At 41.0% G+C, this 19160-nt stretch overlaps 1 protein-coding gene and 1 long non-coding RNA gene across 7 annotated transcripts in view; one reads left to right on the top strand and one right to left on the bottom strand.

The window, feature by feature from the left end:
* The window catches only part of MOCOS (molybdenum cofactor sulfurase), a 222401-nt gene extending 211410 nt beyond the window's left edge, over positions 1-10991 (bottom strand). For 2 of the 4 annotated variants that reach the window (XM_061449065.1, XM_061449068.1), the window contains exon 1: positions 2496-3053. In XM_061449065.1, the coding sequence (XP_061305049.1) occupies positions 2496-2991 (496 nt within the window). In that variant the 5' untranslated portion in view covers positions 2992-3053. Of the gene's footprint in view, positions 1-2220; positions 2335-2495; positions 3054-10939 lie in introns of those variants that run through there. The other 2 variants (XM_061449066.1, XM_061449067.1) reach the window with 2 other exon arrangements.
* The window catches only part of LOC133267102 (uncharacterized), a 32225-nt gene continuing 16165 nt past the window's right edge, over positions 3101-19160 (top strand). For all 3 annotated transcript variants that reach the window (XR_009742636.1, XR_009742634.1, XR_009742635.1), the window contains exons 1-3: positions 3101-3260; positions 9961-10052; positions 11146-11253. This is a non-coding gene — a long non-coding RNA (uncharacterized LOC133267102). The remainder of the gene's footprint in view (positions 3261-9960; positions 10053-11145; positions 11254-19160) is intronic.

Raw genomic sequence — 19160 nt, 5'->3', positions numbered from 1 at the left:
TGTAGGACCTGGCACTTGCCATGGTTAAACTTCATGAGGTTGGCATCAGCCCACCTCACAAGTGTGTCAAGGTCCCTCTGGATGGCATTCCTTCCCTCCAGCATTATCAATCGAACCACACAGCTTGGTGTCATCGGCAAACTTGCTGAGGGCACACTCAATCCCACTGTACATGTCAGCGACAAAGACGTTGAACAAGGCCGGTCCCAACACCAGTCCTTGAGGGACACCGCTTGTTACTGGTCTCCAACTGGACATTGAGCCATTGACCACAACTATTTGCATGTGGCCATCCAGCCAGTTCTTTATCCACCAAGTGGTCCATCCATCAAATTGATGTCTCTCCAATTTAGAGACAAGGATGTCATGTGGGACAGTGTTAAACGCTTTGCACAAGTCCATGTAGAAGATGTCAGCTGCCCTGCCCCTGTCCATCAGTTCCGTAGCCCCACCATAGAAGGCCACCAAATTGGTCAGGCGGATGGAAATGATGGAGATGATGGAAATGATGGAAATGATATATGAGGCATGCCCCAAATAGACAAAGCAAGGCATTACTATTAGCTACCTACAAATAAAGTTCATTCTTTTTTGCCTAGTGGAACTAGTTAAGCTTGCTCTTTACTAGAAGAGATTAAATTGCAGCATCTTTTTACATCAGGGAAACACCCAGCAGAGACCAACCTCATGAACAGCTACAGGTTCCTTGGTGAATCATCATTTGTACATTCAGGACTCACCTATAAAGCTGACCCAAGGCCATCAGAGGTGTAAAACTCCTACCTCATCCCCCAGCCTGCATGTTCTAGAATGTCACTGGAAATGCTTAAGTAGTAAATGCCTGAAAGGTCCGCTAATTTTTTTATAAGTCACTTGGAGAAGGTGCTTTACTATATAGAAATACAGAATAGTAATATATAATAGTAATTGCTGCTGCTAACCCATACGTCAGCCACCTTTCCTTTGCCTTCTTTCAGCAAGGCAGCAAAGAGCTAGAGCTTTAAGACACCACCATCAATGTGTCTAGACCTTCAGCAAGTGGGGATACAGCTACATGGCTAAATAAAAGGATGCCAAGGAATAAGTATGAACAACATGTTTCTCATCCACACTGCTCTGCTGTCAGCCACTTCCTGGACTCTGTCTTGGACTACTCCAACTGGTCAGCTGTGAGACAAACAGATGTGTAAGGCAGGGGACACTTAGCCTTACACTCTTGGCCCAGGAATCTGTCTCCAGACACCTTTCTTGTGGCATTACTGGTAACACTTGAAGATGCAAGTTTGTGACTACAGATATACCCCTGTTTTTACAACAAAAATCCCATAAAGGACACCACATGTAAGTACAGCAATCAGTTAAGGACATCGATCTTCTTCAAGAAGATCGATGTAAACTCCTAAGGCTCTGCTTTTGCAGTGACCTCCATTGGGATCCCTGGCTGACATACCAGCCACCATTCCTTAGCAGATATACTTTGCTTCAAAACTGGGGAGCCTCACAATAAATGTGCCTGATCCTCAGGTGCTGTGAAAAGTCATCTGCTTAAACATCCAAACAATGTTTCAGTTAACTGTTTCAGTTACAAATAACCAGTTTTCAGAATCCTGCCCTGAATGTAAGGACAAGCAGTTTCTTGTTAGCAAACTTTTGGTGATGCAACTGGTTATGACAAATAGCAGACTGTGAAATTAACTTACTGAATATTAAAGTTCCTTGAACTGTTGCTTGTAAATAAGTTTTTCTTTCCACATCCCTTCAAAGGCAAAGTGAAACTCCATTCTTTACTAGATACTCATGTGTGCATTTAGAAATACATGGGAGAGAAAGCCTGCTTTGCATTTTATCACCAAAACTCAAAGACATAACAAAAAAGAACCATGATAGGAAAGTGGCCTAAATAACAGTCTTAGGGCATCCAAACTGATGCTATTTACTCTGCTCTCTACTCTGTTTTTACCCCTAAGTATTTTGAAGTGCTATTATCACAGGCATTGCTATCTCTTCAAGTAAAATAAATTACTGTAGTATACCCATTACCATTAGAAGATTTGAAGTAATATGCCTAAGCAATGTTTAATACTGGGGGGAGCAGAAATCTAACCTGCAAAAGTAGTTTACAAAGACCTATCTAACCACAAACCTTTACTTGACAGAGGCTGTTTTACCAATTTAATTGCCCTCCCTCCGTCCCAATATCTCCGAGTGTTGTTGCTGTACCTAAATCCTGTTCTACTGAACTCATGGCACCTGCGAGGCACTGTGCCGGAGAACAGAGAGAAGGACAAGGAGAAGAAAGAGAAGAAGCGGGGTTGCTCCTAGCCCCTCCGCCCTGTGGCTCCCTGCAGGGAGGTGACACCGGTGCTTTCTGCCTCCGCTGCCTCATGACAGAAACTTCCTGCACGGCGACAAGGCGAGCCAGGACCCGCATGAGCCTCCCCCGCCCCCGACCCGCCCCTCACCCGCCCCTCTGGGCTGTGCCCGTCCCGCGGTACCTCGGAGCCGGGGGAACTCGCGCTCCCGGAGGCCGGGCAGGCCGCCGCCGTACCCATACCCATACTCGTACCCGGCGGGGCAGGCGGCCCGGAAGGCACGGAAGGAAAGCAGGTCCCCCAGCGGAGCCCCGGCCATGCTAAGGGCTGCAGGCGAGAAGAGGGGCAGAGAAAGTCTGACTAAAGCACCAGCTCGACTCTGCTGGGCACGGAGCCTCCCGGCCGGTAGCTCTGCAGGCAGGCACTGCGGCCGGCCCCGCACAGCCCGGTCCGACCCGGCCCTGCCGGCCTCGCTCCTCCCGCCTCCCGCCCCCGCCGGGTTGCCCGTGCTCCGCCTGCCCGCCCTGCCCCGGGCGCGGCGGCACAGTGCGGTGCTGGAGCCGGACAGGGACCGCTGTGCGCCGGGGGCAGCTGGGCCGGTAGCCGCTCCCGAGCAGGCAGGCGGCGGGTACGGGGTGCTCTGCCTGGACGGGCCGAGAGCAGGGCCTGGACCGGTCATAGAATCATGGAATGGTTTCGGTTGGACGGGACCTTAAGTTCTAACCCCCCTGCCATGGGCAGGGACACCTGTTGCTCAAGAACCCGTCAAACCTGGCTTTGAACACTGCTTCTCTATTTCAACACCCTGACAGTAAAGAATTTGCCCTGCGCCAGCCAGCGGCCACCCGGCAGCAGTCATCTAGAGCAGGACAGCCATGCAGGCAAGACCCCCACGGACCCAAGCAGAGCCAGTCCTACATGAAGTTTCTGGAAGCACACAAACACCAGGTTTGTGTTCACAGTAACAAGAGTGCCTCTGCTCGCATCCTCTCCTACTGAGGCACGCTGTTTAAAATAGCAATAGCTCATGAAAATCTCTCTTCCCTAAAATTTTCAAATTCAGTGTTCAAATTTTCCTTATGTCCCCTAGATGATGCTATCCATTGTTAGGTAGTGGAAGTCATTCTCTCACACCTTGCATTTGGTTTGTGACACCTATATCAGGCTTAACTGGCTCTGCTGCCCATAGATGCTATGTGGTTAGTGCACAGGACCGTGGCTGGCCAGAGGCCTAGGGGCTGTTATGGGCTGGTCATCAGGTGTAGAGAGAATGGCAGCCACCCATGTAGCATAAACTATAACCATAAATATACAGAAAACATCATAGACAAAGGAATGTTTTTTTTGTGGGGGGAGGGTTGGTATTTGTTTTGCTGGGTTTATATATTAAAAAAAAATAAAAAATAATCCAGACATAGTATTTGCGAGGGATTTTTCTGCTCACAGCTCTACGATGTGCAGAATGTTAAATGACCCCCCAGTCCAATACTGAAATAGAACTGCATGTGTTAGGATGGATCTGCATCAAAATTCTGGTGAGGCAGATTCTTTTGTTAGATTGTTTGAAAGACTATAACTTGGTCATCAGTGAAATGGGAAACTACCAGAAAATACTTCATCCCAAATTGAACCATAAAGATTTTCAGTTACAAAGCAGTACTGAATGAAAGCCATGTAGAAAATTAAAAAATAAGCCTGACATGAAATACTCCCTACTTTATATATCAGGAGATTTTGCCCAGTTAAACATATTGCCCTGGCTCCAGGGTGCTGAGGAGTATTTCTGTAATGCTATAAGAGTATGTTTGTCCCTGACTCCCAACTCATGCTTGGGGCAGGTACGTAATACTGCATCTCACTCCCTGACATAGCAGTATATTTTTTGGCCTAGTTGATGATCTCACCAAAACTAGGTACCAAATGAACTGTACCTTACGCATTTCCCTCCAGATGAAAACACCTCTGTTGAAAAATAACAGTTGCCATCAAGTGGAGGAATGTTTTTTTTAGCTGAATCTCCTGAAGTCACTTTTAAAAAAATGACTAGAACCCTGCACCAAATACATTTTTTTATTTTAATGATTTGTGCATTGCAAATTAGAAAGGCCTATGCCATCACTGTGTTTTTGTTTTTACTGCAAGTATATGTAGAAAATGCCATGAATTTTCCTCATAGTTCTAGCTTCCTGTTATCGATTTCCAAAGTAATTTATTTATATTTATCACTGCACATATTTCCCTCACCATTTTCATATTTTATGTCAAATAGTTATTTTTATTTCCTCATTGAACCAAGACTAGTTTTCCCCATGAAGAGTCTTTTTTCTTGATGACAGAATGAAGCTTCCTGATTTTACAATAATCATAAAGATTTAATTTCCTTTCACATTTTTTATATAAAATGATTCTTTGCAATCAACTTCCATTTTTCTTCATTCCTTCCTGATTTTGGAAGATTAGCCCTTTGGAAACAACATGTGCATGGATATAGTGCTAATTGGGAATGTACTCTGTACTTTGCATGTAACCTGGAGATCACTGATCATTGGGGAGTCACCGATTTCTAACACAGGGCCATCATAAAAGCCCAAGAGAACCTTCTGAATAACAAGAGGCATTAAAGTCAATCTGTGCCAGTATGGAAGTTTGAAGATTGAAAATTGTCAGTATGTGTTTGAAAATTAGCATGACTTGTAAAAACTAACTAGGTTTTACTGCTGACTGAGGTAAAAGCTCGAGATTTCATGGAATTTCTTCCATTTTTTCTGTCTGCACATTAGGGATTTGTAGTTACAGAGTAACTTTTCCTCTTCTATGGTTATTAAGGGGAGCCAGGAGATCAGCCCATGTAAGCACATTAAATTATATACACTCATGGACAGTTATGCCTGGAGAGTCATGTTCACAAAACTATAAAGTGATAAAATGCTGTAAGTGAAAGGATTACTGTGCACATGCACCAGACACACAAATTGCGTGCATTAAACTCCCCCTTCCCCAGCCCATGCACACACACAGAATTTTGCAGGTTTTTTCCTTAATGGAGGCTCAGTAATAGAAACAGAGCAATTTAACTTGCTCTTTCCAAGTTTTAGCAGAGTGAAATAATGCCGCTAGGTAATCTAGTTAAGTAGGTTTCTTGATTCATAAATGTTAATGTGTAATGCTGCCATTCCTTGGAAAATGTTACAAAATAGGAAAAGGTTTTTTAATCCCTTCACTGCAGTGTGACAGTGTTTCTTTTATTTTCTCTAGCAACTATTCAAAAGCACTATAAAACAATACACTTCTCTATAACAACTAAAAAACAATACACTTCTCTATAAAGGGGTTGCACTGTTCTCTTGCAGCTCTACAGAAGAGCAGTGAGACTGCAGTATTGGTTCTTTGGGGTCTATTTCAATGCAAGTAATAAGCCATCATCATAACACAACTACATGGTGGTAAGGATAGAGAAAATGGTGCTTGTTGGAAGGGCAGAAGACTATGGACACAAGCTGGAACAAGGAAAATTCTGAATAGATACTTTACCAAGAAAATAAATTCCCATGAAAGTGATCAAATACTGGAGCATATTCCTTCGAAAGGCTGTGGAGGGTCCATCCTTAGGGAGATTCAGAACCCACTAGGACATCTCTCTAAGCAATCTGCTCCAGCTGAAGCTGCTTTGAGAAGGAGGCTGGACAGACATCAAGGGGTCCTTTCCAACCTCTTGGTTCTATAATAATTAATTCTGATGATCAGCAAAATATTTCTGAGCAATTAATGTTTGACTGTTAGCACCAGCTCTCAGATAGCTTGGCAAACAAGAAAAGGTTGTCCTAAGGCAGGAACATGGATTGCATAACCTTTCTCTGTCCCCTCCAGCACACTTTGTAACTATTTCTAATACATCCTACCTATATATAAACCAACTGAACAGTACTGGATGCAGGCAGAATCTCTACCAGTGGCAAATATGCAATAAAGGTGATTCTGCTCAAAGAGAAAAAAAAACAATACCCTATTTGGCTTATTAGATAAAGCAAAGGATTATTCATATTGTCCAAATTATTTAAAAAACAGAGCTACAGAATAGTTGAGATTGAAAGGGACCTCTAGAGGTCACCTATTCCAACCCCTTACCAGTCCCTTTATTTGTGGTTACTCACCATTCTGCCAAGGATCTACAGTAACAATCACATCTTTTATAATGATAACAGCAATTGACAGCTACTATACAAAAACCATTGCACTTCACAATAAACCTAGTTATCACCAACTTCCAGTTCTGAACCCTGTCACATCAGCTTGCTTTACCATTGCATGACTAGCACAAGACACACCTTACAGCCTCCCCTTTGGTAAAGTGACAAGGCTAGTATAAAATGCATAGACTGATGCTGTAGAAAGCCATGAACTTGGGCTTTATCTCTGCCATTGGTCTACTGTATGAGCAGGAGAGGTTATCCCTTCCCTGTAGTAGCCTTAAGTATACATTAATGAAATCTTGGACCTTATGGACATGATTGGATATTGTATTAAAGGGTTAAACAGTTTGGAATTACTTAACACAAAGCATGCAGAATATTAAGAACCAATATCATGCAGTAGATGTGAAAACTGCAAGAAGGATCTTGGAAAGAAGCGGTTTTGCTCTCGAGCAGAATTTTTGCTAGCAGAAAGGGAGATTCTGCTGTGATCCTCCACTGACACTGAAAGCATTAGTGGAAATGAATGCCACAGCTATTAAATCATTGCACAGAGGTCGGCACAAGCACAGTGTGCACACATTGCTCTTGTCTCTAATTAGTTAACTGATCTGAAAAGATGTGCAGTATCAGAAACTCTAATGCAGTTGCTTACCGACTGTAAAAAGTTATTTATTGACTATACAGAAAACTTCATCTAATTCACCAGATGTTTACAATTAGTTACAAGAAATCTACTTCTTATATGGAGTCTACTTCTTATATGGACCTTTGAACCTACCAATTATAAAAAGCTTCTAGAGCATGTATGACAAAAGTCAAGATTACAAATCCTAGTTTATCCCTGTGAACATTAAAAAACCCAAACCAGCTTTTTCTATACACAAGAAAAAAAAAAACAACAAAAACACCTAAACCCAACAAACTCATATTTTCCCACTGACATCCAATATTCTGTTTTGGACATGGATCATTGTCTTTAGTAATGAAAATAGCCATATTTCTCCCCAGAATTAGGGCTTATCACTGTGAACTGTTTAGACTGTTGATGTGTGGTGATCTACTTGGGAAAACAAAAAAAAAAGTGCCCTTGACACACATGAGCCCTCAGCAATTATTCTCCATAAGCATAACCAAACATGAAAATATAGTTTTGGTGGTGTAAGTGGAAGGAGGCTATTGATTCAAATCACAGAATATGCCTTGGCACTCAAAGGACTAACTCCAGCTTTTGGTTGGCAAGTGCATTGCCATGGACTTCAGTGGGACTTGAGATTTGCTCCTATATAACTTATTAGCAGAAGAATCACAGAGAGACAGCTGTCCCTGTTTGCTGGCTTGCTGTGTGTCCTCCAACGCTGTTCGGGCTGTGACTAATGGCACCCATTAGGTGCTTAGTGCCTCCTCTATAGCTGATGTGAAGCATTTTAGGAAGGGAATGTTAGAGCAGACAGGAAAGCAACCCCCTCACACTCCTGCAGGGTACAGTTATAAAGATGCAGCCCCAGTAAAGTCATAACCCTCTAAACCTCTGCATCCTCCAGCCCACTGTGGTCAACTGCTTCCAAGGCAGTACAGCCCAGTGACACACAACTATGCTGCTTACTTCTTCCCCTATGAGGGCCAGCATTTCTAAACAAACCTGGACCAGCGGGTTGAGAAGACTCCTGAGGCAGCAGAGCAAGGAGCTTCAGCAGAAACACAGGTAGTGTGGTGATTTGGTGGGACTAGCCAGGCAGACAGCAGGACAGTTTTCTCTCAGTTCCTTGCCCTTTCTGCTCCCCTGTTCCCCTAATGCTCATCATTCTTTTGTAGCTTCAATCTGCATCTGCTAACCCCTGCCTCATCCAGTCTATTTACAGTATACCTTCTTTTCTAGTTGTCTTTAAATTTGGCTTATCCTTGCCCGCCAATGCTGAATCTCAAGAGAGAGCCCCATCCCTTCAAAAAATAGCAACAATCATGGGATGGAAAAGGAATCTTGTGATGGTACAGCTTGTGCATTTTGCCTCATTTCGATGTTCCTCTTCAGGCCTGTGTTCTTAAAATGTAAATTCTGGGACAGGATCCCTTTATTTCTACTATTACTTACTGCATTTGTTCAGTATTCAAAACAATCAGCTCTGTTCCAACACCAGTCCCCACATTAGGGAATAGCTAGTGAGCATCTAATGGGTTTAAGCCCTAAGTATTGATGCTCCATCATAGAATCATCATAGAATGGTTTGGTCTGGAAGGGGCTTTAAAGATCATCTAGTTCCAACCTCCCTGCCATGGTTCAGGGACACTTTCCACTAGACCAGGTTACTCAAAGCCCCATCCAACCTGGCCTTGGAGACTTCCAAGAATGGGGCGGCTTCTCTGGGCAACTTGTTCCAGTGTCTCACCACCCTCTTAGTGAAGAATTCTTCCTAATATCTAATCTAAATCTACACTTTTTCAGTTTAGAGCCATTCACCCTTATGCTATCCCTACATGCCCTTATAAAAAAGTTCCTCTCCAGATTTCTTCTAGGCCCCCCTCAATACTGGAAGGCTTATATACATTTTCTCCTTAGAAAAAGGCTTATCCCTGTGTCTTCTCTTCTTAAGGCTGAACAAGCCCAACTTGCTGAGCCCATCTTCCTAAGAGATGTGCTCCAGCTCTTTAATAATCTTTGTGGTCTCCTTTGGATTTGCTCCAACACTCTAACAGGTCCATGTCCTTCTTATGGTATAGTAGGAGTCCCAGAGCTGAACACAGTACTGTACATGGGGCCTCACCAGAGGGAGAGAATCACCTCGCTTGACCTAGTGGCTATGCTGCTTTTGATGCAGCCCAGCATATAGATGGCTTTATGGGCTGCAAACACACACAATGCTGGCCCATGTTGAGCTTCTTGTCAATCAGCACCCCCAGGTCCTTCTCCCCAGGGTTGCTCTCAATCCAGCCCCTGCCCAGCCTGTATTTGTGCTTGGGATTGCCCTGACCTAGGTGCAGGACCTTGCACTTGGCCTTGTTAAATTTCATGAGGTTCTCATGGGCCCACATCTCAAGTGTGTCAGGGTCCTTCTGCATGGCATCCCTGTCCTCTAGCGTGTTAACCACACCACACAGCTTGGTGTCATCGGCAAACTTGCTGAGGATGCACTTAGTCCCACTGCCTGACGTTAAGCAGTGCCAGTCCCAATACCAATTCCTGAGAAACACCATTGATCACTGATCTCCACTTGGACATTGAGCTGTTATCCACAATTCTTTGAGCATGACCATCCAGCCAGTTCCTTATCCACTAAGTGGTCCATCTGTCAAACCCATGTCTCTCCAATTTAGAGACAAGGATGTCTTGTGGGACAGTGTCGAAAGCCTCGAATGAAAGCACTTAATTCTTGCAAGTGTTACTATTTAACTATTTAACTATTAATAAACTTTATGTTCAAAGGGTTTAACATTTATTAAAATATGATTTACTGCAACAGCATGACAAAGCTTTGTGCTGCTAATGAGAATCCAGAAGTTCAAAGGAAGGCTTGATCACATAAGCCTCTACTTTCGAGAGGCTGACTGTGTTGTAAGTATGACATGCATGAATTTGACAAACAGTAGCTAGGCCATATCTCATTAAGTCATTCTGGCTAAAGCAAATTTTAGTGGACAGATGCATGCAACCCTTGTCACCCTAAGAGTCAGGCAGGAGGCACTGGGTGGAAATGTGAGGAGAGCTAAAGGATGTAAGAAAGCATGAAACAAAATTTTATTTTAACAAGAGGGTCCAAACTCAACATGTTTGAGGAACCTCATACCCCATAAAGAGTCTAGAAGTGAATCTGGTTTGGGATTCAGGGTTTTACTGCTTGTCCTCACCCATATCACCTGCCCAAGATAGGGTAGTTTAATCATGAGATGCCTGTTACAAATCAGTACTGTGCACAGAAATCAGCATGAGTGATAACACAGGGCTGGGTTTAAAATGGTAGATTTCATAATATAGAATATCCACCATGACTAGAACTTATAGATGTATGCAGAATACTAATGCTTTTTGCTTTAATATAACGTATCCAGAAAACATAAACACTTACGATCTCTGACAGGGCTGCAAGTGTCACAGAGATATTTCACACTGAATTATTAATGTGGATTGGAGAGTTATAATCTTGCTGGTTGGGACTTAAGTGATACAGACTTTAAATGGCAAACAGCTTTTTACAGTTACAAAATCCAAGATATTTCATATATATTCAAGATATATCCACATGCAGGAGTGCAGAGATTTCTGTACTACATAACAGATGCAACACATCCACATACTGTTGTTTATAACCATGAAACTTATATTTATGCCTGTTACTGCAAGCTACCAAAAAACATTCCCAGCAGTTCATCTTTAACATGCTGGCAACTTTGTCCGAAATTTAATTCTTTCTTTGAAATAGCTTTGCAAACATAAATACTTACCTAAGTATGCAATAATGTTTCTCATCTCACTTCCCATTCTTAAAGGCTTTCCATTATTATTTGATTGTTCGGTTTGAAAAAATTCAGAATCATGTGCAGAATAAAAACCAAAATGAAACCAACAGATGATGAGCTGTTGTTACCAGTTGAGCTTCATAATTTTCAATATATTGTTGTGAATTATTTTTTTTTTTTCATTTTTTAAGGTACTCACTGTGTCTGTTAGATGATATATTTGACACCTCTGTCCAAACACAAAGTTAAAGTATATTTGATGCTGTTGACCAATTTTGCTACTTCTGGTGCACACCAAGGTATTGTAAATAGTGATTTTCATGAGAAATTTTTGCTATAAAAAATCTTTCATGTAAAAATAAGCATTTCCAAACACAAGAACTTTCACTTTGAAGACACATTTACCCTTAGTTTTGGAAGTGAAAATGGGTGGTGGGAAAAATTAAGATCACCTTTGTTAATTTAAAATAATCCAGCTCCTGGTGAGTTTTGACAGTCTTTTCTGTGCTTGCAGATAGGTTCCAGGCTATAGCAGACATCTTATTAAAATAAAAATACTTACTATATCTACACAGACAATTTGACATAAGATTTAAGTGTTAATTTCTTTTCCTTGGAAAATGTTGGAAACACATTGTAAGAAGAGATTACTTCCAGCTTGGGACCAAAAGCTTTAATGAAGTGATTATTGCTGGTCTTTTTAATTTGGGCCTTTTCCAAAGAGACTTATACTAGTTTGCAATTCAAAAATAAACAAATAAAAAAAAAACAATGCATTTTATGTCTTGTCTTTGATGGAGTCTCAACTAACTGTAATTCTTCTTCTGTACCAAATTCTGAAAGTCACTGCAGTTGTCATCATTCATGGCTTTGGAAATACTGCTTATGAGTCCTACTTTATGTATGATAATAATGCATGCCATCAGCAACGCTCAGTAAGTCAGATTATGAACATCATTGACTTGTGGCCAGGGTTTCACTCACCTGTAAGCAATCCATTAGGTAAAACTGAACTAAAAGAAAACATAGAATATTAGTACGTACAATAGTGTGAACCTGTAATTCTTCAGCACAGTGAAATAAATATCACCAGAAAAGGGATAGAGGCACCAGGACTTGACAAAATAATTGTAAGAACAAAAAAAGGGAAGGTTTTAGGTTCCTGTTGCAGTTTAACCTAGCAGGCAACTAAACAGCACACAGACACTTGCTCCCTCTTCCACAGTAGGTTAGGAATGTTTTTCCTTGCAACTCACATGCCTGTGCCTCTAGGGTTGAGGTAGATTTTTCCATACCACTTCATGCCCTCTCAGTGGTCCCCCAGGTAAAACCACAGGCTGGCTCTTCTCTAAAGAGGAACACTTACCCCTAAGAGCTGAGATACTAGTCCATATATGTGGGGAGTAGGACATATCCTCTTTGAATTGCTGAAACTCCTGGGACAGTTTCTCCATAACCAAGATGCAGGTCCATAGGGAAGAAGAGAGACTTTGTTTTGCCAGAGTTGGCCAGCCAATTCATACATCGTTTGTCCATCTCTATCTTTTCAGGTCATTACTGCCACTGAGTTCCATTGGACGATGGTGGGCTCTGTACAAATTTCTGCCATGTAGGTCATGTACACTTGACTTCATTTGGTTCTTTGGATAACTGCTCATTGTCCATCATAAATCATCTCCAGAACAGATAATTCCCTTAGGTACTGGCTACCTCTCTCTATGGTGGTCCACTTGCCTGGGTGACACATGACATCTTCCTTAAAGGTATACTTTTCCTTCATGCTTCTCAGGAGTTGCCTCCAGAGGCTGAGGGATTGGACAACTTTTCCAATCGTTTTGTAAATGCAATTATCAAATATGTGTTATCAACATTATTCTCACCCTAAATCCAAAACACAGAAGTATACCAGCTACTAGAAAGAAAATACACTCCATCCCAGCTGAAACAAGGACAGTTCCAAATACTTGAACACCACCATTTCTCATGGATTTCATACTTAACAATTGAGCACCTCTGAAAACACAAACCTCCATGACTCATGTTCTGTAAATACAGTTAGAAAAGCATATGGAAGTTTTGAGTTTCTAAATACATGGTAAGTCTTTGGCATATTTTCACTTAATCAGAGAATCTTCAGAAGTATTTCAGAGCAGACTTAGATAGCAAACCCTCCTGGTTACCCAGCTGTTTTGTGCAGAGGAAATGTTTGAAAGCTGGTGAACAGCAGCAGTTGTGTAAGTGCTATCTCCACTCAGATTTTCCATCGACCATGACATTTAACCTCAGCTGTCTAGACCAGCACAATGGTTTATAAAACTGCTGAAAAGAAGTGGTGGTCTGACTTGCTAGTGAAGCTTCAGACAGCTCATCCACCTCTGGCTGGCACAAAGGCTCTGCTCCCATGGGCATTTCAATACGGGGCAGTGCTCATCTCAGGCCTCTGCTGCTTAGAGGCAGTGTCACTTCCGAATATCCCTACTGGCTCTTTCCTTTAACATTCAATGGGCAGAATTAAAGAAAAAGTCACAGAAATCAGCTCGTCAGGAAGCAATTTAAACTAATAGGAATTAATCACAGACAGAAGTTGGGGAGATTAAGTTTATAGGGAACTAAATTCTGTCCAGATAGTTTGCTAGCCTCAGGCCCAGCTGAAAAGAAACTGCCTCCCCTGGTTGCTGTTGTGAGCAAATGCACTGGCAAGTGACAAACCCTAAAAGTTAGTGCTTATAGGGTTACAGCAGAGTGTCCAAATGCCTAATTCAAAACAGGGACTTTAAAGCATGCTGCACAGGACTGCTACAAATACCAGATTCACTGGGTGTTCTGCAGTGGAGGTTCCCTTAGTGTTTATAGTCTGGGGACAGATTACATACCCCGTAAAAATATTTAATCTTAGTGGGCTGCAGTAAACCTAGTGAATCTGACTCCAGAGCACTGTATATCCTGAATCTATTTCTCAGTCTATATTTTCTGCCAAACACATTTTAAACTTCGTGCATTACCTATTTTTGGGTAGAAAAGGACTGTACCATTTATAAAAAAAGATCCAAGATCACTGGCATCAGTGAGGGTCATTAAAAACACTTTTGTGGACTCTGTCTAATGTCTTCAGAGTTTGAGTCAAGTCTGTGGTTTGTAATAGTCAAGGATACATTGCCTAGCTTAAGAAAGGAATAATCATTTCTCTTGAATCTAAGAAGATATATAATGGAAATGACATAAACTATTGCACAATAAAAGTTGTGCCAATTTACAGTCAGGGTATGGAGTCAGATGTGTTGCAGCAACTCTCCAAACCTTCTTACATTTCAAGCTACACCCTTTAAAAGTTTTGAGTTAAATTTTTTATGCTTCACATCATAAAAAATTGAAAGTAAGAGAGTTTTCTTGCAATTAAGAAGTACTCCATGAACTTTTAGAAGGGGCTACATTCTTAAAAATGTTGGGAGGTAGCATTCTGTAATTGGAGTTGACACTTGGCAAAGTGAACGTGCACACTTAACCCTGCCAGGATGTCTCTCATCTTGTCCTGGGCACGTGGACACATCCTCCTACAGCATCTGACCGCCAGGCAGCAGCCCTCAGTTGGCTCTTCAGCTTGCTGAGATATCCGGGTAGAGCACTGGAAACAGTCAGACGGTATTTATAGTACACAACAAAGAATCAGGAGATTTGTGAAAAGGAAATGAAAGAGGAGCAATTTCTGGCTTCCTTCAAATTCAGAGAAAATATTAATAGCATAAGGAAATAAGGGAATTTTGCATAAAAGCGAAAGGCCAGGCAGAAATAAAAAACACGCTTCCTTTTAAACAACAAAGAGAGAACTACCTGCCAGCTCTCACATAAGCAAAAGAAGTTCATGTCAGACCTTGGCAGGCAAGTCAGAAATTTGTTACACTGATAGTGCTCAGGTTTATTTATTTTTTTTATTTTCTGTCTTTTCAAGGCCCTTTTAGACAGTATCAAATGAAGAAATAGATAGGGAAGCTTTGTAAATAAGACAAAGGGGGGAAATCAAGTCAATCTCATAAAGGTTGTGACATGAATGGAATGAATATAAATGAAAAACTTTTTCCCACAGCAACAAGCAGTTACTTCTGGGATTTCTCTTTGAATGACATACCTGAAACTGCCTCAGCTTTGCTGTAGCTAACCAAAACTGTGCATAGATAAATTTCTCTGTGCTGGCAATCTCAGCATGTTTGCTGCATGGGTCTGGCAGCAGTGCTCACTCACAGTTCTGTGCTGACAACACAAAAAGCCCACCACTTCAAAGAATCAGATACACGAGGTTATATTTCCTAATCTCAAGTCTCTCACCTTGCAGGCCAACAAAGATTAGGAATACTACAAAAATATATGAGGTCTTTCAGGAATTCAAAACAGGGGTTGTGGAAGGCAAAAATAATTTCTTGGCATTCCTACAAACTGTTAAGCAAGCTAGAAGGGAAAAGTCAAAAGGGCCATTACCTCTATCATAAGAATGTGTAATCTACAGGATCTGGGGACTTGGAAGGGAGAGGGGAGGGAATCAAGACCAGGACCACACCACTTCCACTGAGCAAAAGGTGAAGTTGACATTCAAGAGCAGAACAGGCCATTTATTGCAGGGTGGGTGTGCATATTTTTGTGATGTAAAATAGTATTGAAGGCTTAGCAGATACATGCTTTGTTCTACTCTTGCAAACTTCTATTTATCTTATGAACAGTAAAAGAAAAAAACCAAAATGCTTACACAAAGAGATAAGTAAAGTACTGTGCAATGCAGAACCAGGACTTATCTGAGATCTTGCTGTTCCCATGTCAGTAAGCTCAGGTAGGACAATGTGACAAATACAAGCATAGGATCCTTATTTTTACATAAGACAGTAATAAAATGTGGAAAAAAAAACAAACACAAAACAAAACCCCACACATCTCAAGGGGCAGAGACAGCTTCATGGTGGCAATAGACAAAGCCAGACTTTCTGTTCACTTCATATATTTTTTTCCCTTTCTAGTGGGGAGAAAGTGATAGTTGCTCTTATCTCAATGATACAGAAGGAAATCTCTTTCATGCTGCAAGAACTGAAAAGTTAAATTCTTGAAGCATATATTTCTGCAGACAACACAGAAAAATAAAAACTCCAAGTCTGTCATTCCACATTGTGGAAACCCCGCTAGGCTTATGGCTGCCAAAAAAAAGTATTTCTCAACATCTATGTGTACTGTCTAATAAAACAATTAATAATAATCATCATCATGCTTTGGCTTATATAGTGCTGCTCAACTGAAGTTATCAAAATACTTTGCAAATCTTAACATTTGGCAGAGATTTAAAACATTGGTACTCCATAGCATATACCAGCCTTAATATGAGGCAAAAAAAAAAAAAAACAGACCAGGAGGGGGAAACTCCAAATTATTATTTCAAAACCTCTTTGCTTTAGTATTCTTGTGCTTTTCTTTGGAACATATATTACTGACCTTTCTTAAGGATCAAACAATGTTTTGGTCAATAAGATAACGATTTTTGTTCCTACTCCATTTTTTAGATAGGAAAGCCATGAGATATGGCTGAGATACCATTGTATATAACCAAACTGCCTTTGAGTTGATCAGATACAGTGATTTAAACACCACCACAAACACACACCTACAGTATAATTTTTCCCTATCTCAGTCCTGTGCTTTGGCTAGTAGATCACACTTGTGCTCCTTAAAGCCTAATGCCATTCAGCAGTTTCACAGCTGTCGTTTAAAATATTGTAGCCCAGGGCTATTTGTAGCATAGGAAGAAATGAGGTATTGCTATGTATATACTTCAAAGACCTGTATATTATTCTCTTTTATTGTAATCTTCCATAACATAACTAGCAATGCTGTGTATTGCTGTGAACTGAAGCAAGTTCCATTCTTGCAGTAGAAAACCAAGATAAAGCAAAAATTTGGTGTTATATTTCATGTAACACTTTCTGACATTAGAAAAATATTACATTTTTTAATTACTGTTGTTCATTGCTGTATTACAAAAAAATGAAAAATTAAGGAGGCTTCTCACCTTCTATTAAGAATTAAATCTGTTCAAATAACAAAAGAGATCTAGTTGTCACAGTATTTGTCATAACTATCATGCTACGTCCTAACAGAATAATGAAAACCAATCGTCTTTGGCTTGCACACATGCAACAATTATCCCTGAAAGCTTTCCAAGTCCTGATGTAGGTGATATCAATAGAATGGATCAGAAAGTGATGAGTGATGCTAGGGGTTGCAGAGGAGCTTACTGGCAGATATAGTCAGTGGATGTTTTGAACAGGGCATTACCCCAGTAATGCACAGCTCTGCCCTAGGTTTCCAAGGTACATACTGCAGCCAGGATAAAGCCACTGATTTAGGAAATGTTGCAGAAAATGTGAAGATTATGAGCAAACTCCTTATATAGAGCCACAGCCAGGACTCTAAATCTTGGGTAAGTCTTGGCATTCATGAGCCAACAACATTACTACACTCATGCTGTTACATACAACGGCTATAATAAATATCATAATGTTAATCTTGTAAAAGTGACTCCCATTCCCCATTCTTAGTTCAACAGCAAAGCTATATATGAAAAGCATATGTGGCAAAACTGTAAACACGAATGTCATAATGACTATTGTTTAGTGGATTAGCTAATTCAGGCTCTTAAACAAGTTGGGGAAGTAACTGGCAGAATCCATTTACTCCTCTTTTAAATGCTTTTTTCCTTCATTTTCATTCTAAAGCACAATTCCAGACAGTCTGAACTGATCTCATTCCTGATTCATAGCCATTGCCCTTCCCTCAACAGGTGCTCACCATACACACAGAATGTTGCAACAGATTTGGATTTCCTTTCATTTACTAAGATGAGGAGCAGACTAGGGACAAGGACACTGACATCATTTCCAATGATGTCATGTAAAGCAGAAGGCTTAGTCCTTACTCAGAAAGGAGCCTATAGCCTGAAGCAAACATCAAAAATCTGGTCTGGAAGAGCAGAATTCAAAACCTGAAAAGCCTCAATGACATTTGTTTCATTATATACTAAATATTTATCAGATTGCTGTAGAATGAAGATTTTGTCATAGTCCTTTGTGCTAGGATAATTAATCAGTAATGCTGGAAGTTGGAGAGAAATTTGCCAAGTAACAAAGGCTGTGCCTGTAGCACATCCTCTGTGTCAAGATGCTAACAAGGTTGTCAATGTTGCCATGCTGGAGAAAGTTGCCCACTGCGTTCTCTAACCCATATCCCCTCCAGTCTGAAGAGGCAGATGACCTGGTGACAGAAAACATCAAATGCTTGTCTTCCATAAGCAACACCTATAGGGGAAAAGGTTCCTATACCAAGTGATATATGTGTATAACCTAGAAGAAAGCTTTTAATATTTTGGTAGCCTGAGTTTCTCATGCACAGCCTAAAGATATCATTACCAGTTCCCCTGAACTCATCTGTACTGAATCATAGAAAATGATTCGATGTTTTTGCATTTCTGTCTGACATTAATTGGGGCTAATTGATGATAATGTTAAGGGTAATTAATTTTAACAGGCACTAAGTCCCATACCTCAAGCCTCTTATGACTGAAATAGAACAGCAGTCAAAATGTGGCATGAAAAATAACATGGCAATATCCAGTTATCTGCAAACATAGGGGGGTGGAGATTACACATGCACTTGCATATATTTGCGTGTATCAAACGACTTTAGAAACAGTGAAGTCTTATCCAGCATGCAATGTGTTGCTTTTTTGTTATTGATGCTGGCTGAAACACAGCAAGCATTTGCCAACACACACTCCAGCATCAGGTTGGGAAGTTGCATCACTTTGTCCAGGAAGAAACAATTCCGTGAACTGTTATTAAAATTAAATGAAGCTGTGAGTTCCAAGTTTGCAAAGCTTAGCTAAATCTTGTAGGGTTTGGGGGTTTGGGTTTTTTGTTGTTATCGGGTGTATTTTTGTTGGGATTTTTTTGGTGGTGGTGGTGGTGTTGTTTGATGGTTTTGGAAGGAGAGTTCATGGGGGGGGGTATTTGTTTTCTTTGGGGGGGGGGGGTGGTGTTTGTTTTACATGGTTGTTGTTTTTGTTTTTCCAAGTGAAACATCCCCTCTTGAGAAGAGACAGTAAAGTCAAAGCAGAAGTTAAAGTTCATCTGACTAGTGCAGAGGCTTGAAATCTCAGGCAGGAGTTGTCACATTGAGA

The sequence above is a fragment of the Pezoporus flaviventris genome, unplaced genomic scaffold, assembly GCF_033815535.1.
Source record: "Pezoporus flaviventris isolate CSIRO_AGI_PZ_B2104156 unplaced genomic scaffold, CSIRO_AGI_Pfla_v1 ptg000007l, whole genome shotgun sequence".
Classification (NCBI taxonomy): domain Eukaryota; kingdom Metazoa; phylum Chordata; class Aves; order Psittaciformes; family Psittacidae; genus Pezoporus; species Pezoporus flaviventris.
The sequence above is the reverse complement of the archived record's forward strand: the minus strand, read 5'-3'. Positions and strand labels throughout refer to the sequence as shown.